The sequence below is a fragment of the Ranitomeya imitator genome, chromosome 1 (assembly GCF_032444005.1).
Source record: "Ranitomeya imitator isolate aRanImi1 chromosome 1, aRanImi1.pri, whole genome shotgun sequence".
NCBI classification, from domain to species: Eukaryota; Metazoa; Chordata; class Amphibia; order Anura; family Dendrobatidae; genus Ranitomeya; species Ranitomeya imitator.
In genome coordinates, this window is record NC_091282.1 from 32,244,765 (window position 1) to 32,272,370 (window position 27,606).

The window sequence follows — 27,606 nt, forward strand, 5'->3', positions numbered from 1 at the left end:
GTCCTGTGGGTGCTTGCCAGCCTCTATGAGAGAGGCCATAATAGTGGTTATTCCAAAGAAGGATAAGGACTTGGGGAAACCGGAGTCGTACCGCCCAATTCTTTACTAACTATTGATGTCAAGCTTCTGGCCAAGGTGTTGGCTCTCCGACTCTAGTGTTATTGCAAGTCTGGTGCATTCGGACCAATCTGGCTTTATGCCTGACAGATCCACGGCGATTAATTTGCGGAGGTTATTTGTAAATTTGCAGGTAGAGTCTGATAACGGTGGTCGAAGAGTGATTGTATCGCTGGATGCACATAAGGCGTTTGACAGTGTTGAGTGGGGATATCTCTGGCAGGTGCTGGAATGTATGGGGTTTGGCCCGCAGTTTGTGGCCTGAATACAGCTGTTGTACTCATTACCATCCGCCAGAATTAGAGTAAATGGGGAGCTATCTCGTCCTATAGGGCTGGCTAGGGGTACTAGGCAGGGATGCCCGCTTTCACCCCTCCTGTTCGCGTTGGCTGTAGAACCTCTTGCTGCTAAGATTCGGCAGTCTGATAGGGTCCCTGGGTTTAGGTATGGGAAAGTAGAGGAAAAAATAGCGTTATACGCGGATGATGTTTTGCTGTTCCTGGCGGATCCAGACGATTCACTAAGAGGGGCCATTGAAATTGTTGAGAGATTTGGTACTGTGTCGGGACTAACAATTAATTGGGATAAGTTGGTTCTTTTTAGGGTGGATGACGTAGGAGAGAATGTGAGTGAGGATGTTGGGGATGAGAGGCTAAAGGTGGTTTCCCAATTTAAATACCTTGGAATATGGATTTCGGTGCCAATTGCGGAGTTCCTGCAAAGGAATTTGGCTCCTGTTATGGGGGTACTCAAGGCGAAGGTAGATGCCTGGAATAAACTACATCTATCGGTCGTCGGTAGGGTAAACCTTATTAAAATGGTCCTGATGCCAAAAATTCTATATGTTCTACATAACGCACCAATTTGGATCCCGCGGGGGAAGTTCAGGCAGATTAACGCCCTTTTTAGAAGTTTGATATGGGGAAGACAATATCCACGTATTAGCCTGGAGACGCTTCAGCGACCCAAGGAGGACGGGGGTTTGGCTTTGCCCAACCCGGAAATATACTTCCTTGCGGCCCAGAGCCAGCATTTGAAGGGCTGGGCGCGAGGGGCGTCATCCAGTGCAGTACAACATCTAATGGAAGAGGTGACGGACCGACGACCGGTGGTCAGGTGTTTGGAGGATGGCTCTTTGGGCGCTTTGGGAAAAGTATACCCAACCCTGTTCCTGATTCGTAAACTATGGAATAGACTAAGGCAGATTCGTGGGGTTACAGGGTTGACTAGATTCACACCGATATGGTCTAACAACAATTTAAAGGAATTTGAGGCCTTGGGGGGACTGATGGAATGGCAGAATAAGGGAATTTGCTTTGTTCACCAGATAACTCAGCAGCAAGCATTGAAGTCCTTTTCCCAATTGCAGGTAGAATTTGGTTTGCGATCCACAGGGGAATATCAGTATGCGCAGATGAGACATGCCTTTAGAGCTCAGAAGAAGAAGGTGGATTTCAGAATTCAGGATGATATTGTGTTGGAGTATGTGTGTGGTGACGGGACTACAAGGGGAGTTATTTCCACTCTGTATAAGGACCTAATGCACACGTTTTTACTAGATTTCCCTATAAAGGCGAGAGCTAAGTGGGAGAGGGACGTAGGGCCGATGGAAAATGAAACCTGGGAATCGGTGATGGAGTGGGTTCCGCGACTATCCTTGAGTGAACCATATAGGCTCTCGCAGCTATACATTCTGCATAGGGTATATAAATCTCCGGAAGTGCTATACAGAGCGGGATTGCGTGCCAATTCTGAGTGCCCGAGGTGTGCGAGTGAGAATGCAGGAATATATCACATGATGTGGACGTGTCCTAGGCTGGCTGCTTTTTGGGTGGTGGTTTTGAGCCGGGTTGAAGTAGCGTATAAGTGCAGAGTTCTTAGAGACCCGATAGTATGCGTGCTGGGATATGTGGAAGAAATTGGAGTTGACAATACTTGGAAGATTGCAATCGCTAGGCTACTCTACATGGCCAGGAAAGTGATAGCACGAAATTGGATAAATGCGGAACCACCTGCGAGAAGGGAATTTCTCCAATATGTACAACATGGTCTAAAATTGGAAAAGGGGGTGTACAAAAAAAGGGGGAAAATAGAAATGTTTAATAGAATGTGGTCTCCTTGGCTTGAATTGGATTGAGGAGTATAGAAGTCGAGTTCCTTAAGACCTGGATAAGGATAAATTGCACGAGGCAGAGAAGGCCTCAGAGGGGTGTAGATTGGGATTGAGCTGTCTTAGGGGGGAGGGGGGTAGTTGGGGTAATGTTGGGGTTTATTAAATAAGAAAATGTGTATGTGATATAATGCAATGTAAATGGCATTCTGATGTTCTTCTTTATATTGTTAATAAAAATCTATTTAAATAAAAAAAAAAAAGACTTCCTAGCTATCATAGTAAGCTCACATCGGTCTACTAATACCCAATATATAGCCTGTACATGGGAGACCTCCTCCGCCAATAGAAAATTAGTAAGAATTTATTTATTAACAGCATTGTGCAAAAATATCAAGCTGGTGAATAAAATACTTATACCGATCAATAATCCTTTATCAGGTCAGGGACAGTGCGAAAAATGGGCAGCGCTGGAGATTTCAGCTCTGCAGCACGGGGGGGTGCAATACGACCAGCAAAGCAGTCATGAAAAGGAACAAAAATAAAAACGACAAAGTCCAGCTTTTTACTGCTGGTCCCCCATTTACCTGCAGCATGTAAGCGAAAAAAGTCAGTGTCAGAAATACACTTGTATACGCTGTTTTCTGACCATTTTAATACAAGCGCCTCGTTTTATCAGATGTGAAAAACAATACTACGAGGAAAAGTGAAGGCCCCCAGTTAGATACATAATCAAGGGCAAACTGGTCACCATCACATTTCTCGCTCTTCAGCCATTTATTTGTAGCTTTATTACAACTGGTAACTGCTTTTCTGCAAGTTGTAAAGAAAAACAAAAAAATAAGTAGTAAATTCGGAGTCCAGATCAATGGCGGTGGAGGTAAAGGTGGTCCACAAACTGTTTTTTTTTCCCCTGTAGTTTGTAATTTGTTGGGAAAGTGTCCAAACAGCTGAGACGTAACACCGCGCGGTCCGTAAATGAATGGCGTTCATGAATTATTGATCTGATCAAGTGCTCGTCGTCTGCTGCCCAGAAAGCTGGCAAATCAGGAAACGTCGCTATCAATAATTCACAGCGCAGTGAGGGGTTAAGTGTAAATATACATTTTATTTTCACCGGGGCAATAGGCATCAGCAAATAAAAAAAAAAATTAAACCTCAAAGTTTCACATGGATTTTCTCAGTTGTATTTTACAGCAGATGCTATGGTCTGGAAACAGCTGACAACACAGCAAAGGGATCTTATTGTTGAAATCTCCCTGCTGTCAGAAGGAGAGTACTAAATATTTCCGAGGCTTTAGATCAACCATGGAAACATCATGGAGTAGATGAAAGTTGGCACAACAGTGACATTACCTTGAATTGATGTCTCTCAAATAATGATGGGGGAAAAAAACAAGAAAACGGAAAATTGGTCTGTGAGGCTGTCAAGAGGTCAACCGCAACATTAACACAGGAGCTGCAGGAATTTATGGTCGATCCTGGTCGTGTCCTGCATTATGTCCGGCCTGTGGGGAGGAGGGCAAGATGGAAGCCTTATCTTACAAAGAAAAGCATCCAAACCTGACTATGGTTTTCCAAAACCTACATCGAGTCTGTCAAACGCCTGTGGGAAAATGTGTTATGGTCTAATGAGACCAGGGTGGAAGTTTTCGTCCATAATTCCCATAAGGTGCACAGCCAACACTCCGCAGAAGATGGCCGCCCACAGATTCGGGGATGTTATATTATATATAATGTTATTCGGCAGCTGGAACTGGGGCTTTAGTCAAAGGGCAGGGAATCAGAAACAAATCCAATTATCAGTCAATTTTGCAAAAAAAAGTCAAGTCTCAGGTAAAAAAGCTGGAGATGAAGAGGAATTTCACCCTTCAGTTAGTTTAAGGGTGTGCAGATTTATGCTACCATGTTATTTTAGTTCTTTATTTTTCCACCCGAAAATATTTCAGCTTATTTTTCTATTGATTTGTAGAGATTATGGGCAACATTAGAGGTGGAAAACTTTTCTGAAATGTTTCTTCTCGGTTGGATTTTTTTTTTTTTTAATTACAAGACCAAAACCTGTCATTTTCAAAAGGGGGTGTAGATTGCACATATTCAATGTATGAATACTACTGTACATATATGGTGTGTGTATATATCTCACACTCGGACAAAAGTACTGGAACCCATGTCCAGACAAAACAAAGCAACTTGGCCATGAAGTGGAGCCCCCGTACTGGTACAGCCCCCCTGACTTGGCCATGAAGTGGAGCCCCCGTACTGGTACAGCCCCCCTGACTACACTGCGCCCCCTGTACAGGTGGTGGAGGAGGATAATGCTATGTGCGGTTATCAGGGGGCGGCCTCGGACCCTCAGCTCCAGTGATGGGGAATCTTAATCTTCAGCACAAGATGTTGAGAACAATTGTGGCTTCAGCTTTGTGAGAACAGTTTGGGGAAGACCCTCATCTGTCCCCCATGACTGAGCCCAGGGCACAAGCTCCATACACAGAGCCGGCACCTCAGCCCCATATAACACCTATAATGGAGATTGTGAGCTCGGCCTCCCCCCAATATCAGAGTCTGACCCCACAAATGCCTCCAAAGTCTCTAAAACTCCTTCCCAGAAGAGAAGATGCTGACATATCTGTGGAGGGGCGACTCCATATCACTGTCTATGGGTGTAGGATGAAAAGGCACGCCTGCAGAATGTGGCACATACACTGTATGGAGAAGTATATCTGTATCCGACCACCTATATAATGTGTACACAATCACACCCCGCCCCCACACTGGTCCCTGTCATCCCCCCCACCTACCATCCCCACACACAGCCGCCGCGCCGCTTGTTTTCATCCTCACCGCTCAGGCCACGTGCTGCCGCTTTCCCAGGATGTCGCCCTCTTGTGGCGACGATGAGAATATAAACACCCGCGCAGACTGTACGGCGAGCGCTTTCGCTTTTGGTTAACTATGTGATGGCCGGTCCGTGATCACTGCCGGACCCGGCGACTGTAGAGCCGCGCTAGCGCCGACTAGTGGACGTCTCTCGCAGACAGCTGGAAACCGCTGCTTTCCTATGGCATGCCCGTGTGATCACTAGGAGCACGGAACAATGTACGCAAGATGCGACCTGACAGGGGTCTGCAGGCAGCCGGGGGCTCCGCCGCATAGAACACAGCGCTATAGTATCTAGTGCCGCCACTACAGAGAGCGCTCAGGGCAGAGCACCCGGCATCACGGGCTATGGACTGCAACCGGGGCACCGCGGAGAGTACAGCCGCCACGGAGGGCGACAAGCACAAGGGGCCACCCAGGAGAGAGGAGGCCCCCGAGAGCCCCACAGGGGCCAGGAGAGAGGAGGCCCCCGAGAGCCCCACAGGGCCCAGGAGAGAGGAGGCCCCGAGAGCCCCACAGGGTCCAGGAGAGAGGAGGCCCCCGAGAGCCCCACAGGGCCCAGGAGAGAGGAGGCCCCCGAGAGCCCCACAGGGTCCAGGAGAGAGGAGGCCCCCGAGAGCCCCACAGGGCCCAGGAGAGAGGAGGCCCCCGAGAGCCCCACAGGGTCCAGGAGAGAGGAGGCCCCCGAGAGCCCCACAGGGCCCAGGAGAGAGGAGGCCCCGAGAGCCCCACAGGGTCCAGGAGAGAGGAGGCCCCCGAGAGCCCCACAGGGCCCAGGAGAGAGGAGGCCCCGAGAGCCCCACAGGGTCCAGGAGAGAGGAGGCCCCCGAGAGCCCCACAGGGGCCAGGAGAGAGGAGGCCCCCGAGAGCCCCACAGGGCCCAGGAGAGAGGAGGCCCCGAGAGCCCCACAGGGTCCAGGAGAGAGGAGGCCCCCGAGAGCCCCACAGGGCCCAGGAGAGAGGAGGCCCCCGAGAGCCCCACAGGGTCCAGGAGAGAGGAGGCCCCCGAGAGCCCCACAGGGGCCCAGGAGAGAGGAGGCCCCCAGAGAGCCCCACAGGGCCCAGGAGAGAGGAGGCCCCCGAGAGCCCCACAGGGTCCAGGAGAGAGGAGGCCCCCCAGAGAGCCCCACAGGGCCCAGGAGAGAGGAGGCCCCCCAGAGAGCCCCACAGGGTCCAGGAGAGAGGCGGCCCCCGAGAGCCCCACAGGGTCCAGGAGAGAGGAGGCCCCCGAGAGCCCCACAGGGCCCAGGAGAGAGGAGGCCCCCAGAGAGCCCCACAGGGTCCAGGAGAGAGGAGGCCCCCGAGAGCCCCACAGGGTCCAGGAGAGAGGAGGCCCCCGAGAGCCCCACAGGGCCCAGGAGAGAGGAGGCCCCCAGAGAGCCCCACAGGGTCCAGGAGAGAGGCGGCCCCCGAGAGCCCCACAGGGTCCAGGAGAGAGGAGGCCCCCGAGAGCCCCACAGGGTCCAGGAGAGAGGAGGCCCCCGAGAGCCCCACAGGGTCCAGGAGAGAGGAGGCCCCCGAGAGCCCCACAGGGTCCAGGAGAGAGGAGGCCCCCAGAGAGCCCCACAGGATCCAGGACAGAGGAAGCCCCCCGAGAGCCCCACAGGGGCCCAGGACAGAGGAGGCCCCCCGAGAGCCCCACAGGGGCCCAGGACAGAGGAAGCCCCCCAGAGGCCCAGGACAGAGGAAGCCCCCCAGAGAGCCCCACAGGGGCCCAGGAGAGAGGAGGCCCCCCGAGAGCCCCACAGGAGCCCAGGAGAGAGGAGGCCCCCGAGAGCCCCACAGGAGCCCAGGAGAGAGGAGGCCCCCGAGAGCCCCACAGGATCCAGGAGAGAGGCGGCCCCACGAGAGCCCCACAGGAGCCCAGGAGAGAGGAGGCCCCCCGAGAGCCCCACAGGAGCCCAGGAGGAGGCCCCCCGAGAGCCCCACAGGATCCAGGAGAGAGGCGGCCCCACGAGAGCCCCACAGGGTCCAGGAGAGAGGAGGCCCCCGAGAGCCCCACAGGATCCAGGAGAGAGGAGCCCCCCGAGAGCCCCACAGGAGCCCAGGAGAGAGGAGGCCCCCGAGATTCCCACAGGGCCCAGGAGAGAGGAGGCCCACGAGAGCCCCACAGCGTCCAGGAGAGAGGAGGCCCCCGAGAGCCCCACAGGATCCAGGAGAGAGGCGGCCCCCCCGAGAGCCCCACAGGGTCCAGGAGAGAGGAGGCCCCCAGAGAGCCCCACAGGATCCAGGACAGAGGAAGCCCCCCGAGAGCCCCACAGGGGCCCAGGACAGAGGAGGCCCCCCGAGAGCCCCACAGGGGCCCAGGACAGAGGAAGCCCCCCAGAGGCCCAGGACAGAGGAAGCCCCCCAGAGAGCCCCACAGGGGCCCAGGAGAGAGGAGGCCCCCCGAGAGCCCCACAGGAGCCCAGGAGAGAGGAGGCCCCCGAGAGCCCCACAGGAGCCCAGGAGAGAGGAGGCCCCCGAGAGCCCCACAGGATCCAGGAGAGAGGCGGCCCCACGAGAGCCCCACAGGAGCCCAGGAGAGAGGAGGCCCCCCGAGAGCCCCACAGGAGCCCAGGAGGAGGCCCCCCGAGAGCCCCACAGGATCCAGGAGAGAGGCGGCCCCACGAGAGCCCCACAGGGTCCAGGAGAGAGGAGGCCCCCGAGAGCCCCACAGGATCCAGGAGAGAGGAGCCCCCCCGAGAGCCCCACAGGAGCCCAGGAGAGAGGAGGCCCCCGAGATTCCCACAGGGCCCAGGAGAGAGGAGGCCCACGAGAGCCCCACAGCGTCCAGGAGAGAGGAGGCCCCCGAGAGCCCCACAGGATCCAGGAGAGAGGCGGCCCCCCCGAGAGCCCCACAGGGTCCAGGAGAGAGGAGGCCCCCGAGAGCCCCACAGGATCCAGGAGAGAGGCGGCCCCACGAGAGCCCCACAGGGTCCAGGAGAGAGGAGGCCCCACGAGAGCCCCACAGGGTCCAGGAGAGAGGAGGCCCACGAGAGCCCCACAGGGTCCAGGAGAGAGGAGGCCCCCCGAGAGCCCCACAGGATCCAGGAGAGAGGCGGCCCCCCCGAGAGCCCCACAGGGTCCAGGAGAGAGGAGGCCCCCGAGAGCCCCACAGGGGCCCAGGAGAGAGGAGGCCCCCGATAGCCCCACAGGAGCCCAGGAGAGAGGAGGCCCCCGAGAGCCCCACAGGATCCAGGAGAGAGGCGGCCCCACGAGAGCCCCACAGGAGCCCAGGAGAGAGGAGGCCCCACAGGGTCCAGGAGAGAGGAGGCCCCACGAGAGCCCCACAGGGTCCAGGAGAGAGGAGGCCCCCAAGAGCCCCACAGGGGCCCAAGAGAGGAGGCCCCCCGAGAGCCCCACAGGGGCCCAGGAGAGAGAAGGCCCCCGAGATCCCCACAGGGGCCCAGAAGAGGAGGCCCCCCGAGAGCCCCACAGGGGCCCAGCAGAGAGGAGGCCCCTGAGAGCCCCACAGGGGCCCAGCAGAGAGGAGGCCCAGCAGAGAGCAGCCCCACAGACGCCCGGGAGAGAGGAGGTCTCCAGGAGCCCCACAAGGGCCTAGGACCACAAATGCTTGGTAAAGAAGTTGTCTGATTTACAGCACTAGATAACCGATTACACACTTTCCTGTCCAAAATCCCACACAGATCGCCAACATAGAAGTTGATAAATCACAAGGAAAGAGCAATCGGTAAAAAAAATTGTTCTGTCTAGACAAAGCTGCACGATGTCGGCCATTGTAAATGGATCTTTAGTTTTACATACTCTGTGGGAACTAGGAGATCATAGTTAAGTGCTTATGACCCCTGCAGCCAATCACTGGCTTCAGTGATAACCCCTGCAGCCAATCAGTGGTCTTGTACAATTATCGCCACTTTGGCGAGTGAATGACTACATCAGGAAATACTCGCGGCTCGGTACTGGAGTCACAGGGGATTTTTAGCAGTATTAGTGAATGGAGAAAGCCCTAAATGCGGAGGTGCAGGACGAGGCCCCGTAACGGAGATCGATGAGGGAAACGGCTTCTGTCCGACATTTAAGGCAAATCCCCATAATGGAAAATCTATCATCCATCCATTGTTGTTTACAAAGTATATTGTATGTGTTACAGACGGTGGTAAAATATCAGCGGGTGTCATACACAGCAGCACACACAGAACATGTCACCCCATGACCGCAGTATCAGCCCCACAGATATTACCTATCCAGGGCACGGCCATTAATCACGCCTCACCGCCGTCCTTCCAGCGGAGGGCGCCATACTGAACACAGGCTCATTGGAGAGTACATATAGTGCTTCCTTATGACGCTGGCACCTTACAAGTCTGAACAGCGCCATTCATCTACCACACACAAGATGACTTTACCCAAGAAGCAGCAGGAAGTGTAAAAACCTGATAAACTACTAATCACTGGAAGGAAAACTCCAATTGTAAAGAGGATTACAGGTAAGCCAACTCGGGGGATGGGGCTGACGGAAGAGGGTGAGCCTGTTTCACCACGTGGTTGGGGGTAAGTGGTCCAACCATGTCAGACACTTGGCATAGTGTATTCTCTTACGGGACAAAACTTCAACAAGCAAAATTTAGAGACGAGTCTAGCAGCCAGGTCAGTAGAGCCTTGTGAACCTCTTCCCATCTTTCGGTATCTGCAGCTCCTCTTTGGTTCACCTGGCACGACATTGTATGTCTGTCATACTGCAATGATGATGGGCCAGAAGAGTTAATCAAAACGAGGAGGAGGGGATGCCGAGAGGGAGGAGGGGATGCCGAGAGGCAGCAGGGGATGCCGAGAGGCAGGAGGGGATGCCGAGAGGCAGGAGGGGATGCCGAGAGGCAGGAGGGGATGCCGAGGGGCAGGAGGGGATGCCGAGAGGCAGGAGGGGATGCCGAGAGGGAGGAGGCAGGAGGGGATGCCGAGAGGCAGGAGGCAGGAGGGGATGCCGAGAGGCAGGAGGGGATGCCGAGAGGGAGGAGGGGATGCCGAGAGGCAGGAGGGGATGCCGAGAGGCAGGAGGGGATGCCGAGAGGCAGCAGGGGATGCCGAGAGGCAGGAGGGGATGCCGAGAGGCAGGAGGGGATGCCGAGAGGCAGGAGGGGATGCCGAGGGGCAGGAGGGGATGCCGAGAGGCAGGAGGGGATGCCGAGAGGGAGGAGGCAGGAGGGGATGCCGAGAGGCAGGAGGCAGGAGGGGATGCCGAGAGGCAGGAGGGGATGCCGAGAGGGAGGAGGGGATGCCGAGAGGCAGGAGGGGATGCCGAGAGGCAGGAGGGGATGCCGAGAGGCAGCACCGGATGCCGAGAGGCAGCAGGGGATGCCGAGAGGCAGGAGGGGATGCCGAGAGGCAGCAGGGGATGCCGAGAGGGAGGAGGGGATGCCGAGAGGGAGGAGGCAGGAGGGGATGCCGAGAGGCAGGAGGGGATGCCGAGAGGCAGGAGGGGATGCCGAGAGGCAGGAGGGGATGCCGAGAGGCAGGAGGGGATGCCGAGAGGGAGGAGGGGATGCCGAGAGGCAGGAGGGGATGCCGAGAGGGAGGAGGGGATGCCGAGAGGGAGGAGGGGATGCCGAGAGGGAGGAGGGGATGCCGAGAGGGAGGAGGGGATGCCGAGAGGCAGGAGGGGATGCCGAGAGGCAGGAGGGGATGCCGAGAGGCAGCAGGGGATGCCGAGAGGGAGGAGGGGATGCAGAGAGGGAGGAGGGGATGCCGAGAGGGAGGAGGGGATGCCGAGAGGGAGGAGGGGATGCCGAGAGGGAGGAGGGGATGCCGAGAGGGAGGAGGGGATGCCGAGAGGCAGGAGGGGATGCCGAGAGGCAGGAGGGGATGCCGAGAGGTAGGAGGGGATGCCGAGAGGTAGGAGGGGATGCCGAGAGGTAGGAGGGGATGCCGAGAGGTAGGAGGGGATGCCAAGAGGTAGTCCAGCGTGATAACATTGTACAGTTCTTGCAAAAACAAGCAACTTTGTAACTGGGTTCTTATTAAAAATCTTCCTTGCTCCCAAGAACAGATGGATGTTTAGTTTTAGTTTCCTACCCGTTAACTAGGTTACCGGCCACCACTGCAGTCCATCAGAGGTGTAGAGCTTACAAGTTTCAGTACCCCACAAGTCACCCCATTCTGGATACTACATCTCTTGAGGGATTCATCTACGGCTGTAGTGAGCATTTTTACCCATCAAGTGATTCACAGAATTGGAATGGAAAATTACAATTTTGATTATGGCTTACAGCCAATGAAAACCCAAAAGTCATTATCTCAGTAAATTAGAATACTTTATAACACCAGCTTGAAATATGATTTTAACATCGGAAATGTTGTCCTACTGAAATGTATGATCAGTAAATGCACTCAATACTTGGTCTGGGAGCCTTTTGCATCAATTACTGCATCAATGCAGCGTGGCATGGAGGTGATCAGTCTGTGGCACTGCTGAGGGGTTATGGAAGCCCAGGTTGCTTTGATAGCAGCCTTCAGCTCGTCTGCATGGTCGGGTCTGATGTCTCATCTTCCTCTAGACAATACTCCATAGATTGATACTCCATAGTAGACCTTGGAAATCAAGGTCCCAGAGTCTGGAGGAAGAGTGGAGAGGCCACAATCCAAGCTGCTGGAGGTCTAGTGTGAAGCTTCCACTATCAGTGATGGTTCGGGGGCCATGTCATCTGCTGGTGAGGTCCACTGTGTTTTATCAAGACCAAAGTCAGCGCAGCAGTCTACCAGGACATTTTAGAGCACTTCATGCTTCCCTCTGCTGACAAGCTTTTTGGAGATGGAAATGTCATTCTCCAGCAGGACTTGGCCCCTGTCCACACTGCAAAAAGTACCAATACCTGGTGTACAAACAACAGTATCACTGTGCTTGATTGGCAGCAAACTCGCCTGACCTTAACCTCAGAGAATCTATGAAGTATTGTCAAGAGGAAGATGAGACACCAGAGCCAACAATGCAGACGAGCTGAAGGCTGCTATCAAAGCAACCTGGGCTTCCATAACCCCTCAGCAGCGCCAGAGGCTGATCGCCCCCACGCCACGCCGCATTGATGCAAAAGGCGCCCTGACCGTATTGAGGGCATTTACTGAACATACAATTCAGTAGGACAACATTTCGGAATTTAAAATCATTTTTCAAGCTGGTGTTAAATAGTATGCTAATTTACTGAGATAATGACTCTTGGGTTTTCATTGGCTGTAAGCCATAATCATGAACAGAAATAAACAAGTGAAATAGATCACTGTGTGTAATGACTATCATATACGAGTTTCACTTTTTGTATTGAAGAACTGAAATAAATTAACTTTTTCATGATATTCTAAGTTTGTGAGAAGCACCTGTATGTAGTAGTAAACTACCAGTGAGGCACAGTGCAAAGCTCAAAAGGGAAGAGAAGCCATATTGAGCTCAGATTTTGTGGTTATTGTTTATGGGTGCCATGTCACATTGGTAGAGCCCCTGAGGTGACAGAACAGCAGAACCCCCATAAATGACAATTTTACAAACTACACCCCCAATGAATTCATCTAGGGGTGCAGTGATCATATTGACACCACATGTATACCTTATTCTTATTTTTCTGCTGACGGAGCTGTATGGCAGCTAATTTTTGGCAGGACAAGATATTTCCAGAGATAAAATATTTTTATTTACATGCAACTGTTTGATATCATTTTATTCCACTTTTTGTTTTGTGGTATGAAGAAACATTCATTTTTTGCCGTGTGTTTTTTTTATGTTTTTTTTTTTTTTTTTTTTAATTGAATCGTTCCGGAAGCGGTGATACCAAATATGTGTACTTTATTTTATTTTAACATAAATATATGTATTTATGATATAGTACTATGCAATGGTTTGGCATCGCAAGGCATCAGATTAGCGTCTCGTACACAGGTCGGAGGCTTGTCGGGTGCTGCTCTGAGCAGAAGCTTACAGGCCACCGTATCTGTGTGAGTCCCCCAGCCTTCTTTCGTCCCAAATTCACCATGGAGACTATGGGCCCAATGCGAATAACGTTGTGCTGATCGGCGCAGAGAGATCCCTCCCTCTGCGATGCCGATCGATATCAGAGGGGTTTATGCCTGCGATTGGTTCCATCACCGATCATGGGCTTTGCTGCAGGGTGACAGCTCTTGTATACATGGACAAAAATTTTGAGAATGAGACAAATGTTAATTTTTCCAAAGTCTACTGGTTCATTTTTTCTAATGGCAATTTGCATATACTCCTGAATGTCAGAGTGATTAGCTTAACAGCAATTACTGTACTTGCAAAGTCAATATTTGCCCAGAAAATGAACTTTAACCCCCAAAACACATTTCAACATCATTGCAGTCCTGCCTTAAAAGGAGCAGCTAACATTTTTTTTAGTGATTGATCCAGTAACACAGGTGTGGGTGTTGATGAGGACAGGGCTGGCGATCCATCAGTCATGATTAAGTAAGAATGACATCACTGGACACTTTAAAAGGAGGCTGGTGCTTGGTATCATTGTTTCTCTTCAGTTAACCCCTTAGTGCCGGAGTCAAATTTTTGAAATCTGACCAGTGTCACTTTATGTGGTAATAACTCTGCAACGCTTCAACAAATCCCAGTGATTTTGAGAATGTTTTTTCGTGACAAATTATACTTTATGATAATGGTAAATTTAGGTCAATATGCTTTGTGTTTATTTATAAAAATATAAAAAAAATTGAGAAAAATGTTAAAAAAAATTTGCAATTTTCAAAATTTGAATGATTATCCCTTTAATCCAGATGGTCATACCACAGCAAACCATTGATAAATAACATTTCCCACATGTCGACTTTACATCAGTACCATTTATAAAATGTTCTTTTATTTTGTTAGCATTTTAGGAGGTTTAAAAATGTAGCAGTAATTTTTCATTTTTTCAAGGAAAGTTACAAAATGTATTTTTTACGGACTTATCCATGTTTGAAGTGACTTTAGGGGTCCCATATATTGGGAAACCCCCAAAAGTGATACCATTTTAGAAACAGCACCCCCTGACATATTGAAAACTGCAGTCAGGTAGATTATTAACCCTTCAGGTGCTTTTCAGGAATTAATGCAAAGTGGCCTGACAGAAATGAAAATGTGTATTTTTACCACCTAAATGCCTCTAACTTCTGAACAGAATACAACAGTCGTCAGACTCTAAGGCCGCTATTTGGTCATGAATTGCCACGGCAAACATCAGGACCACAAAATCATGATCTGAGAGCACCGATTGAGATAAAGACCCACACACTGTTAACCATTTACAGTGGGGCAAAAAAAGTATTTAGTCAGTCAGTAATAGTGCAAGTTCCACCACTTAAAAAGATGAGAGGCGTCTGTAATTTACATCATAGGTAGACCTCAACTATGAGAGACAAACTGAGAAAAAAAAATCCAGAAAATCACATTGTCTGTTTTTTTAACAATTCATTTGCATATTATGGTGGAAAATAAGTATTTGGTCAGAAACAAAATTTCATCTCAATACTTTGTAATATATCCTTTGTTGGCAATGACAGAGGTCAAACGTTTTCTGTAAGTCTTCACAAGGTTGCCACACACTGTTGTTGGTATGTTGGCCCATTCCTCCATGCAGATCTCCTCTAGAGCAGTGATGTTTTTGGCTTTTCGCTTGGCAACACGGACTTTCAACTCCCTCCAAAGGTTTTCTATAGGGTTGATATCTGGAGACTGGCTAGGCCACTCCAGGACCTTGAAATGCTTCTTACGAAGCCACTTCGTTGCCCTGGCGGTGTGCTTTGGATCATTGTCATGTTGAAAGACCCAGCCACGTTTCATCTTCAATGCCCTTGCTGATGGAAGGAGGTTTACACTCAAAATCTCACGATACATGGCCCCATTCATTCTTTCATGTACCCGGATCAGTTGTCCTAGGCCCCTTTGCAGAGAAACAGCGCCAAAGCATGATGTTTCCACCACCATGCTTTACAGTAGGTATGGTGTTTGATGGATGCAACTCAGTATTCTTTTTCCTCCAAACACGACAAGTTGTGTTTCTACCAAACAGTTCCAGTTTGGTTTCATCAGACCATAGGACATTCTCCCAAAACTCCTCTAGATCATCCAAATGCTCTCTAGCAAACTTCAGACAGGCCCGGACATGTACTGGCTTAAGCAGTGGGACACGTCTGGCACTGCAGGATCTGAGTCCATGGTGGCGTAGTGTGTTACTTATGGTAGGCCTTGTTACATTGGTCCCAGCTCTCTGCAGTTCATTCACTAGGTCTCCCCCCCCCCCCCCCGCGTGGTTCTGGGATTTTTGCTCACCGTTCTTGTGATCATTCTGACCCCACGGGGTGGGGTTTTGCGTGGAGCCCCAGATCGAGGGAGATTATCAGTGGTCTTATATGTCTTCCATTTTCTAATTATTGCTCCCACTGTTGATTTCTTCACTCCAAGCTGGTTGGCTATTGCAGATTCAGTCTTCCCAGCCTGGTGCAGGGCTACAATTTTGTTTCTGGTGTCCTTTGACAGCTCTTTGGTCTTCACCATAGTGGAGTTTGGAGTCAGACTGTTTGAGGGTGTGCACAGGTGTCTTTTTATACTGATAAGTTTAAACAGGTGCCATTACTACAGGTAATGAGTGGAGGAAAGAGGAGACTCTTAAAGAAGAAGTTACAGGTCTGTGAGAGCCAGAAATCTTGATTGTTTGTTTCTGACCAAATACTTATTTTCCACCATAATATGCAAATAAATTGTTAAAAAAAAACAGACAATGTGATTTTCTGGATTTTTTATTCTCAGTTTGTCTCTCATAGTTGAGGTCTACCTATGATGTAAATTACAGACGCCTCTCATCTTTTTAAGTGGTGGAACTTGCACTATTGCTGACTGACTAAATACTTTTTTGCCCCACTGTATAATGAAGTAGTCACTGTGGACAGCAGCATCTAAGGGGTTAAACAGATTTGGACGGTGCAAACACTGATCATGGCGGATACAGCAAGGTGTCAGCTATAGTGTACAGCCGACAGCTGCTGGATTGTCATCTGTATGGGGAGGATATTCTCTTATATCTCAGGTCAGTTAAAAGACGTATTGTCTGTCATTAAGGGGTTAACCATGGTTATCTCTAAAGAAACACGTGCAGCCATCATTGCACTGCACAAATACGGTAGTTACTTACCGATAACGGTATTTCTCAGAGCCCATGACAGCACTACCAGAGAGAGGGAATCCGCCCTTCAGGACAGGAAACCTACAGGATAAAAAGGGCGGTACCTCTCTCCTGCGTCAGTTTGGTTTACATAGCATCAGAGGTCCTCCAGGTTAGTGACAACAGGAAAATATACAATTTTAACAAAATACTTATCAGGATTACACCGTGTCTAAATTAGAAACACACATTTCATATAATAAGGTGCTCACCGCACACGTGATAGGGTGGGAATAAGCAGGTGCTGTCATGGGCTCTGAGAAATACCGTTATCGGTAAGTAACTACCGTATTCTCAGTCGCCCATGACAGCACTACCAGAGAGAATTACAGAGATCATTGCTTTAGGGAGGGACCACAGCCTGCAAGACCCTTCTTCCGAAGGCTAAGTCAGACGAAGAGGCCAAGTCTAAGCGGTAGTGCCTAAAGAAGGTTGAAGGTGATGACCAGGTGGCCGCCTTGCAGATTTTGTCTATTGGTACCTCCGACCTTTCGGCCCAGGAGGTCGCCATGGCTCTTGTAGAATGCGCCTTGAGCCCCTCAGGAACTGCGTTTCCCGTGGACGAGTATGTCAAGGCTATCGCATCAGTTACCCAGCGAGCTATAGTGCTTTTGGAGGCTTTGAGTCCTTTCCTAGGTCCCTGAAAACAGATAAAGAGAGACCCTTCCTTCCTATACTGTCGGGAGGATTCTAAGTAGTGTATTAAACACCTTCTCACATCTAAGGTGTGGAACTTTTCCGCTTTTTTATTTTTAGGGTTTGGACAAAAGGAGGGAAGGATTATTTCTTGGGACCTGTGGAAATTGGAAGCAACCTTGGGTAGATAAGCGGGATCTGTTTTTAGTATTACCCTATCATCCATGATTTGTGTGAATGGAGGGTTCGCAGATAGCGCCTGGAGGTCACTAATTCTACGGGCAGATGTCAACGCTGTGAGAAGGGCCGTTTTGAGAGATAAGATTTTAATTGGTAATGAATCTATGGGTTCGAATGGAGGTTCTGTCAGAGCTGATAGGACTAAATTTAAGTCCCAGGTCGGAAGGCTTCTGATTTTTAAAGGTTTAGACCGTATTGCAGTTTTAATAAACCTTGTTACCCATGGGTTAGAGGCAATACTCTCACTGTATAATGCACCTAAGGCCGCTATTTGCACTTTTAAGGTGCTCACCGAGAGGCCCATATCTAAGCCTTTTTGCAGAAACTCTAATATTTTGACCACTTGGACCCCGTCTTGTAATTTTACCCCAGAGGTGGACAAAAACTTTTTCCAAGTTTTACCGTAGATTTTAGTTGTTACTGATTTTCTACTTTTTAATAGTGTAGATACTAATTTATCTGAAAAGCCCCTTGCCCTTAGTAGTGACCTTTCAAGTTCCACGCTGTCAAGTGGAGGTTTGCTGACTGAGGGTGGAACACCAGTCCCTGGTATAAAAGATCCGGGAGAACCCAGGGATCGGAGACCGATAGAATTCTCAGCCAGGAAAACCAGGCCCTTTTGGGCCAGAAGGGGGCCATTAGGATGATTCTCGCCCTGTCCTGCCTGATTTTCCGCAGAACAGCCGGAATAAGGATGTAAGGAGGAAACGCGTATGCTAGACCCTGAGTCCATGGGATCGTAAATGCATCCAGAGCCCGAGGGCCCCCTTTGGGGTTCAGAGAACAAAATTCCCTTACTTTCCTGTTTTCTGTGCTGGCAAAGAGATCTATTACAGGAACCCCCCAGATTTTGGTAATCCGATCGAAGATGCTTTGGTTTAGTGCCCATTCCCCCTGTTTTAATCGGGTACGGCTTAAGAAGTCTGCTTTTTGGTTCTCTACCCCCTTTATATGCAGCGCAGAGAGGGATAGGAAGTTGACTTCTGCTAATGTGAAGATCTGGGAAGTGGTGTTCATTAGGGCTTGGGATCTGGTTCCCCCCTGATGGTTCAGGTAGGCTACCACTACCTGATTGTCCGAAAAAACCCGGACATGATGCCCCTGTAGGCTGGGAAGAAAATATGATAGAGCGTGACTCACTGCCCAAAGTTCTTTTTTATTTGAAGATACCTCGTATTCTTGATCTGTCCAGACCCCCTGAGTGATACTGTCGTCCAGGTGAGCTCCCCACCCCGTGGGACTGGCATCCGTGGTAACTATCCGAGATGTTTCTATTACCCACGGAACCCCCTTTGATAGGTTGTTGGGATCTAACCACCAGGCTAGGGAACGAATAGTGTTTGAATTTAGAGACACGTTTCCTTCTAGGTGTCCCCCCAGTGTAACCTGATTCCTCAGAATATCCCACTGGAGATCCCTCGTGTGAATTTGTGCCCACTGTATTGCCGGGAGACAAGCAGAAAGGGACCCCAGCAGTGACATCGCCCCTCTCAGGGTCATATGAGGGTTTGAACGAGCTCTGGACACAAGATTTGATATTTTCTGTTTTTTCTGGTCTGGAAGACGACATTCCTGTGTTATCGAGTCCAAAGTGAGGCCTAAAAACTCTTGAACCCTGGTCGGTTCTAGTTTTGACTTTTGGAGATTTAGGAGCCAACCTAACTCTGTTAGGATTTTTATCACTCTGTCGCATTGTTGGCGACAATGTTGGGCCGAGTTGCTGACAATTAGGAAGTCGTCCAGATACGGTATTATTAGAATGTCTTTTTCTCTTATGTGGGCCATCATTTCCGCTACCAATTTGGTAAATATACGAGGCGCTACCGAGATGCCAAATGGAAGGGCCTTGTACTGGTATTGTTTTATTTCTCCTCCCATGACTACTGCTAGTCTGAGGTATTTCTGGGCATTTTTGTGGATGGGGACATGATAGTACGCGTCGCTGAGATCTAACACTATCATGAAGCAATTCGGAAACAGGTTTTTTATTGTTGATTTTATTGATTCCATTTTGAAGGATTGATTTCTTACATAACTGTTTAGTTTCCGTAAATTGATTATTGTGCGGAAAGAACCATCCGGTTTTGGGACTAGAAATAGTGGGGAAAAGAACCCTTTGCCTCTTTCCAGTAGGGGAACTTCTTGGATCACATCTTTCATTATGAGCTTTGAAATTTCTTGTTCCAAGGCCTGTTGTTGCTGAGGTGAGGGTTTTAGTGGGGTGACCACATAGTTTTGGGGAGGAAGGGAGGTAAAGTTTATTTGAAGTCCCATCTTTATCAGATCTAAAATCCAAGAATTGGTTGAAATTTTTTCCCAGGCCGGAAGGTATTGAGACAATCTCCCTCCCACCCTGGGGAAGGTGTCACTTAGGGTTTTTTTTATCTCTTGGAAAATTACCGAAGTGGAAGCCCCTATCCTTCCTTCTCCCATCATCCCATCTGTTCTGTTCCCTTGGGGGACGTCTGCGAAAAAACTTCCTACTCCGAAAGGGCCGTCTAACAAATGGTGCGGCTAAGATAGGGAACCCCTTTTTCTTATCCCCTGCTTTTTGCAAAATGTCATCTAGGGTTTCCCCAAATAAGAATTTCCCTTCACATGGAATTGAACAGAGTTTTTGTTTGGTCTGTAGGTCGCCCGGCCAGCTTTTTAACCACAGCGTCCTACGAGCTGCATTGGACAGGGCTGCCGATTTTGAAGTAAGCTTGATTGAATCGGCTGATGAATCTGCCAAAAAGGCTGCCGCCCCTCTAATCATGGGAATTGATTCAATCATTTTATGTCTAGATACTCCATCTTTTAGTTGCTTTTCCAAGTTATCTATCCAGATCATTAAAGATCTGGAAGTACATGCGGCTGCTATTGCAGGTCTTAGACACCCCCCTGCTGATTCCCAGGCCCCTTTAAGGAAAGTATCAGCTCTTTTATCGAGGGGATCCTTCAGAGTTCCCATGTCCTCAAAGGGCAATGCGAATTTTTTTGACGCTTTGGCTACTGCTACGTCGAGTTTTGGTGCCTTGTCCCATGACGTAGAAGCCTCTTCCTCGAAGGGATATTTTCTTTTAAGGGAGGGGACAGATGAATTTTTCCTTTCTGGTTTCTCCCACTCTTTCTTAATTAATGCTTGAATATTCTCGTTAAGTGGGAAGACTCTGCGCCTTTTCTGTCCTAGGCCCCCAAACATAATGTCCTGTACTGTTTTGTCAGGACGTGGATCTACAACCCCCATGGTTGATCTTACGGCCTTTACAAGGGCATCTACTTCGTCTAATGGGAAGCAGTGGCGGCCTCCGCTCTCCGAATCCGAGGAGGAGGAGGAACCCTGTCTGTCTGAAGCGTCCCCCTCAGGACTAGAAGAATCAGAGTGAGAATAGGGCACAGGTGTTTTTTCCTCGACCCCTTCCCCTTTAAGAGATTTAAATGCGGTTTCCACCTCTGATCTTATTACAGATCGCAATTCAGAGGCGAAACTAGGGGTTTCTTCACATAGGACTTGTCCTATACAGGAGCCACACAATTTCTTATCCCAGTTTTGCAACAGGGGTTCACTGCATAAGGGGCAGACTCTATTCTTAGTTTTCTCCGTTTTTTTTCTTGCCTAAAAACAAACGGAAAAGGGGGACCCCAATTATTTGGTGAACTTTCACGAAGATCACTCACCCATCTTGCGCAGCCACAGGTACCGGTTCTGGAGGAGGTATAGGATCCTGTATCAGATCCGTAGTCTGCGGTGTCGACTGGTTAGGCATATTGGCTTTACTCCGCGGCGTGGAATGGCTGCTGGAGCGGGTACTGCGGGTGCCTGCAGAGGACCTTTTCTTTTGGTCATCTGGCTTGCGCTGGTGGTGCCGCTGACGTTGCTGCTGCTGCGGTGGCGGCTGCTGCTGCTGCTGCAAGGGCTGCGCCTGCTGGAGCTGCTGGTCGCTGTCCTCCATTATTAGGACTGCATGCAGCAAGGAGCGGTTCCACAGCGGTGTTTAAATATCATATCTTTTGGCGCCGATTCACCCCCTCCTCCAGGGCTGCGTTCCCGGAAAGCGCTGATCCCCCTTGGATCACTGAGCATGCGCGCTCTGCCCGGGACCCGGAAGTAGTACTTTCTATATCCGGTGCGGCTGCCATCTTGGTGTCCTTACACACACCACGCCACCGCTCCGAATCAGGAAGTGCCTGCTCACCGCCGAGGCACACCGGGTCCCCGAAGCCCCTACCCCAATCTGGGGAGGCGGCCGCGCTTCCCTCCGCGCACTCTGCAGCCCCATCGGACCCAGCAGCGGCAGCGTCGGATACCGCGCCAGCCGTGACAGGGGCCTCCCCGCCGTCATAGGTCGACTGGTCGGCTCCGGATCTCAGGTACCATCCTAGAGGGTTCCCTGTCAGGACAGGAAACCAAAAGACTGACGCAGGAGAGAGGTACCGCCCTTTTTATCCTGTAGGTTTCCTGTCCTGAAGGGCGGATTCCCTCTCTCTGGTAGTGCTGTCATGGGCGACTGACAAAATGGCCTAACAGGGAAGAGTATCGCAGCTACAAAGATTGCACCTCAGTCAACAATCTATCGCATCATCAAGAACTTCAAGGAGAGAGCTTCCATTGTTGTCAAAAAGGCTCCAGGGCGCCCAAGAAAGACCAGCAAGCGCCAGGACCGTATCTTAAAACTGTTTCAGCTGCGGGATCGGACTAGCAGCAGTGCCGAGCTTGCTCAGGAATGGCAGCAGGCTGGTGTGAGTGCTTCTGCACGCACTGTGAGGCGGAGACTCTTTGAGCAAGGCCTGGTTTCAAGGAGGGCAGCAAAGAAGCCACTTCTCTCCAGAAAAAATATCAGGGACCGATTGATATTCTGCAAAAGGTACAGGGAGTGGACTGCTGAGGACTGGGGCAAAGTCATTTTCTCTGATGAATCCCCTTTTCGATTGTTTGGGACATCTGGAAAACAGCTTATTCGGAGAAGAAGAGGTGAGCGCTCCCACCAGTCTTGTCTCATGCCAACTGTAAAGCATCCTGAAACCATTCATGTGTGGGGTTGCTTCTCAGCCAAGGGAATCGGCTCACTCACAGTCTTGCCTAAAAACACAGCCATGAATAAAGAATGGTACCAGAATGTCCTCCAAGAGCAACTTCTCCCAACCGTCCAAGAGCAGTTTGGCGCCCAACCATGCCTTTTCCAGCATGATGGAGCACCTTGCCATAAAGCAAAGGTGATAACTAAATGGCTCATGGAACAAAACAGAGATTTTGGGTCCATGGCCTGGAAACTCCCCAGATCTTAATCCCATTGAGAACTTGTGGTCAATCATCAAGAGACGGGTGTACAAACAAAAACCAACAAATTCTGGCAAAATGCAAGCATTGATTATGCAAGAATGGACTGCTATCAGTCAGGATTTGGTCCAGAAGTTGATTGAGAGCATGCCAGGGAGAACTGCAGAGGTCTTGAAGAAGAAGGGTCAACACTGCAAATATTGACTTGCTGCATTAACTCATTCTAACTGTCAATATAACCTATTGGTGCTCATAATATGATTGCAGTTATATTTCTGTATGTGATATAAACATCAGACAAACACTAATAAAAACCAGAGGGTAGCAGATCATGTGAAAATAGAATTTTGGTGTAATTCTCAAAAATTTTGGCCATGACTGTAGAGCAGACACCCGCATTGGATCAAGTCGTTGGTCTGCGTGAGCTCCTGCGATCACGCTGTACATGTACAGCGGTTTGCGGGAACGCATCACCCACAGCGCTGCAGATGTACGGTGGATGTTGTGAAGGGGTTAAGATTGTGGGACTAAATATAGGGATAGTTATTGAATTTCCAGCAACCTTTTCCTTGCACCCCTAGACATAAGAAACTATCTACTATGGGTAAGAGCTTGATAATCCGTACACAACCTGAGCATGGTAGAATCATAAAAACAAATTCTGTTTGTCATTCATTTGGCCCTCATATTTGGCCGAGAAACTTTACAAAGATTCTCAGAAGAAAAGATTTGAATGGCACCAGGAGCTGTAGTGCATTTAAAGGCATACAACATATGATCCTTCAGGACTAAAACAAACGGTTGCTTTCTTCACTCCCAGCACCCTCACTTTTTACCTGCTGATTCCAAGAAAATGTCTGTAACCTTGATATGGTAAAATAAAAGACATCAACTTCACTGCAAACTGGGTGAGTGCCACATTTCTTTTTTGATTTTCTATAAACTTTATAAAGATGCCATCAGTTCAGGATATTTACATGCAAAAAAAAATTCTGCTATAGAAAACCTGCAAATCTTCCGAACGGAGTTAGGGCCAAATTTACAGATGAGGCCGGATACAATATTTGTAAGAAATCTCCCACTAAACCAGGACGAATTTAACATGTGCTCAGAAGAACCACATCCATTCATGGAGGAGACGATTTGTGCAACACTCTCACACACTAAACTTATTGAGGAGCATTTACGAATGGCCGCCGGCCACAATTGTGGGGTGAAACGGTTGCCATACTTTTACCCCATCTCGGCTGCCCTCACAGCTTGAAAAACTCTCCAGAAACCAGAGTGAAAAAACGCATCCAAATTTGCAAATATATAAGTAACCGGCACAGTGCGCACTGCGTTTGCAGCCACAGTATACCCAACAGTGGTGATAGTCAATGCCATGGCATTCGCCCACCATAGGCACCCACCTCAAAAAATAAAAGCATGCCACATTTTTCCATACAGTTGCCGACGATCGTTTACTGCAGCACATTCGGCTAACACTGCCAGTCCAACATAGATGCAAAGCAGTATAGGGCAAACCTTTTTTTGTACCAAGGTTCATATAAAAACAAAACAATTAAACAGACATCCAAAAAAAAAAAACCTGCAGCCATTACCTTTGCTGGACTTTGTAGGCTTGTTCTTGTTTGACTTCAATGCTGCCTTGGATTTTTCCTCTCTTTCTTTAATCAGCTTTTGTACTTCATCCAGAGACATTTTGTGGAGGACCACCACAGGTTTAGCTCCTTTATTAAGATCTTCCACAAATCCCATTTTATCACGACGCTGTTCCCCCTTCTGCTCCGCTCGCTTCGGCTCCTGGGTGACGTTGCCATCCTTATCCCTCTTGAGTTTTGGAATGACAAAGTTTTTCAGTGTGCCCTGACTCCCACCCAATAAGTAACTTGGGAAGCCAGCTTTGTTATCCCCGTGTGCCTTATTCCCCTCCACCTTACTCCCATCCACCTTACTCCCCTCCTTACTCTCCACCTTACTCCCCTCCACCTTAGATTTATTCCCATCGGTCCTTTTGTCATCTTTACCAGTTGGTGATCTTAAAACAGGTTTATCCATCTTTGATTTACTTGGGTCTGGTTTACTGTCAGGTTTAATCCGTGGGCTTCCTGGTCTTAATCTCTGCTCCCCAGAAGAAAGCCTGTCTCGGGACTCAGAATCGACCCGCTGCTTCCGTTCAGGATTATCCTTTTTGGGAGGATCTGACTTATTCCCATGTTTAGCATCCTGTTCGTTCTTGTTGAAGGACCGGAGAGACTCAGGCCTTCTGGTCTTGGATGGATCTGCCTTCTGTCGTTCGGATTCTCTCTTGTCTTCAGGTTTCGGTTTTGGATTCTCGGGATCGCGCTTCGAAGAGTTATGACCCGCTCGCCCATCTACTCTTTGCTTCGTGTCAGAGCGACTTTCAGGCTTGGCCCTGGGAGACTCGGATTTTGCCTCTGTTTTATGTTTTGATGAATCCGGTCTCTTATCGGATGAGAGCCTGATTGAGTCTCGCCTATTATCTGGTTTGTGTTTCGGGGTCTCTGGACGCCCTTCGCTTCTCTGTCTAGTTACGACAGGACGTTCCTCGCTTTTCTGTCTAGTTACGACAGGACGTTCCTCGCTTTTCTGTCTAGTTACGACAGGACGATTCTCGCTTTTCTGCTTCGGTGTTTCGGTTGGACCATCGCTTTTTTGCTTAGGCGTTTCAGGTTTACTGTCGCTTTTATGCTTTGGCGTTTCTGGCCGTCCGTTGCCTTTTTGTTTGGGATTATCGGTGCGTCCGTCAGTCCGCTGTTTGGGATTATCAGGCTTCCCGTCGCCTTTCTGTTTTGGCTGCTCAGACTTGCCATCAGCCTTCTGTTTAGTTTGTTCTTGCTTACAGTCGCCCTTCTGTTTCGGGGTCTCTGGCCTTACCTCGAGTTTTTGTTTCGGAGTGTCTGATTTACCTTCACCACGCTGCTTTGGAGTATCGGGCTGCTGTCTTTGCTCCTGTTTATTATCCTCTTTACTAGGGTCATTTTGACTGTCATTTACATTGACTTCCTCCTGGATGTCACACGGCTTGGAGTCATTTGCCTCAGTCTTTACATCCTCCACCAAGTCTCCAGTCTTGCTCTCCGTCTTGTTGACCTGGTAACACTGCTCCTTTAGTTCAGGTTTTGTCTCGATTTTGCTGTCTCCACAAACTACAGCTTCTTCGACGCTCCCAGGGGGCTCTGCTTTAATATCACACTGTTTGCCTTCCTTCAGCGACTCTTCTAGCGTAGGTTCAGCTGGTTGTTTAACTGGGGTGCTCACCGCAGATTTATCGGGACACTCGGTTTCTGACTCTGACCTCTTTTTCGGTGTCTCTGGATGGTTTTCAGATATATTTCTAAGAACTCCCGTTTGATCTTCGGGAGGTGCAGAAACAAATCCATCATTGCAATGTTTTGCTTCTTCAGTTTTCCTTGCAAAGTCCGAGTCCTGAGTTGCAGTTGCCTGAGAGTCCCCTCTGCCAGCGTGCAGAAGATCAATGCTAACCATTAAAGCCGGCCGTGACCCATTTCCTGTAGCACTTGTCTCTTGGGAAGCTGGTCTGTTTCCTCCAGTAGCACCTCCAGCTTCTAGTGGATAGGAATCTTGCTTCCTTTTTTTCAAAGGTTTATCTAGAAATTGGAAAAACAAAAAAAATGTCAGAACCTTCAGTCAGAGACAGAATTATAGTTTTAAGTAACATTTTATGCAGAATCTTCATTTCCGATGAAGACAAACATTCCCTCCAGTATGAGCATATTGTTCTGAAATGTATGGAGACGGTCGGCACAAGAAGGTGAAATAAGGGAACTCCAAAACTCAAGTAAAAATCATCATTTCTAGAAAATAAAAAAAAAATACTTTGCATTTATTTTTACAACTCCAACATCTGAAACTGACAGCTTGCCAAGGACTAAAAAACGTGTCACAATTCATCACATTAACTCTTTCCACATTATTATTATTTTTTTTTTTACATCCTTTTCGTCCCAAGCGTTACATTTTTTATTTTTCGCTGACATAGGCTCATCAGGGATTTTTTTTCTTTTGCAGGTTTTAGATGTGAATGGCAGCCTATATTTTAGCATTCAATGTAGTTGAATACAATAAAAATATTACAAGTGTGGTGAAATCTCACAAAAAACGCAACTACTCAATTGTTTGTTTTTTGTTTGTTATTTTTAAATACTGCATTTTTCGGACAATGGGGTGGAGGTCAATGAATATTCATTTCTCCTGGTATGATTGGCCCCCACCCCCATCCCAGTATGCATGGCCAATCATACCAGAATAAGGATGGGGCCAATCATATCAGGTTAAGGATGGGGCCCTGCATACTAGGACAAGATGGGGACCCTGCATAACAGGATGGGGATGATGGCGATCATTCCTGCCAGGATAGGGATGAGGGGGCCAGGATTACCAGGCTAGAGATAAGGAGCCATGCATACCAGGATGGGAATGAGGGCCGTGCAGACCAGGATAGGGATGAGGAGCCATGTATACCAGGATAGGGATGAGGAGTCATGTATACCAGGATAGGGATGAGGAGTCATGCAGACCAGGATAGGGATGAGGGAGGCATGTGTATCAGGATGGGGATGAGGAGACATACATGCCAGGATAGGGATGAGGAGCCATGTATACCAAGATGGGGATGAGGAGCCATGCAGACCTGGATAGGGATGAGGAGCCATGCAGACCAGGATAGGGATGAGGGAGGCATGTGTATCAGGATGGGGATGAGGAACCATATTTACCAGGATAAGGTATATTAAAGGGAAGGTACCGCGTTTGTAGGTCATTAATAAATCACTGTAACGTAGCATAACATGCTGCTATGAGCAAGTTTGAAATGCATGTGAAACAGATTTCATGTGTTATATGAGTTTAAAGAATGCACTGGGGGCTGACATCTTGGTTTTGCAGCAGTAGCAGGGCACTATCAGTGTCAGATTACGGCACCCCATGGACATAGGAGATAATAGACCAGCGCTGACCCTATCTGTAACATTGCAGCAGCAATGCTCCCCCTACTGGTAAATATGTATATTTGTAGAAAAATATATAATATTTTTCATATAGAAATGTTTGCAAGCAGTGCAAACACTGCATTAATACATTTTAATTAGTATTTTAAGCTTAATTTCACAACAACAAAAAATACAAGAAAACTGGTGGCACCTTCCCTTTAAGTACAGAATTTACCA

At 49.2% G+C, this 27,606-nt stretch overlaps 1 protein-coding gene across 5 annotated transcripts in view; it reads right to left on the reverse strand.

Moving 5' to 3' along the window:
* NIPBL (NIPBL cohesin loading factor) overlaps window positions 1-27,606 on the reverse strand; it is a 160,944-nt gene that overhangs the window by 38,301 nt on the left and 95,037 nt on the right. For all 5 annotated transcript variants that reach the window (XM_069745944.1, XM_069745943.1, XM_069745947.1 and 2 more), the window contains exon 10: window positions 23,998-26,028. In XM_069745944.1, coding sequence (XP_069602045.1) covers window positions 23,998-26,028 — 2,031 coding nt within the window. The remainder of the gene's footprint in view (window positions 1-23,997; window positions 26,029-27,606) is intronic.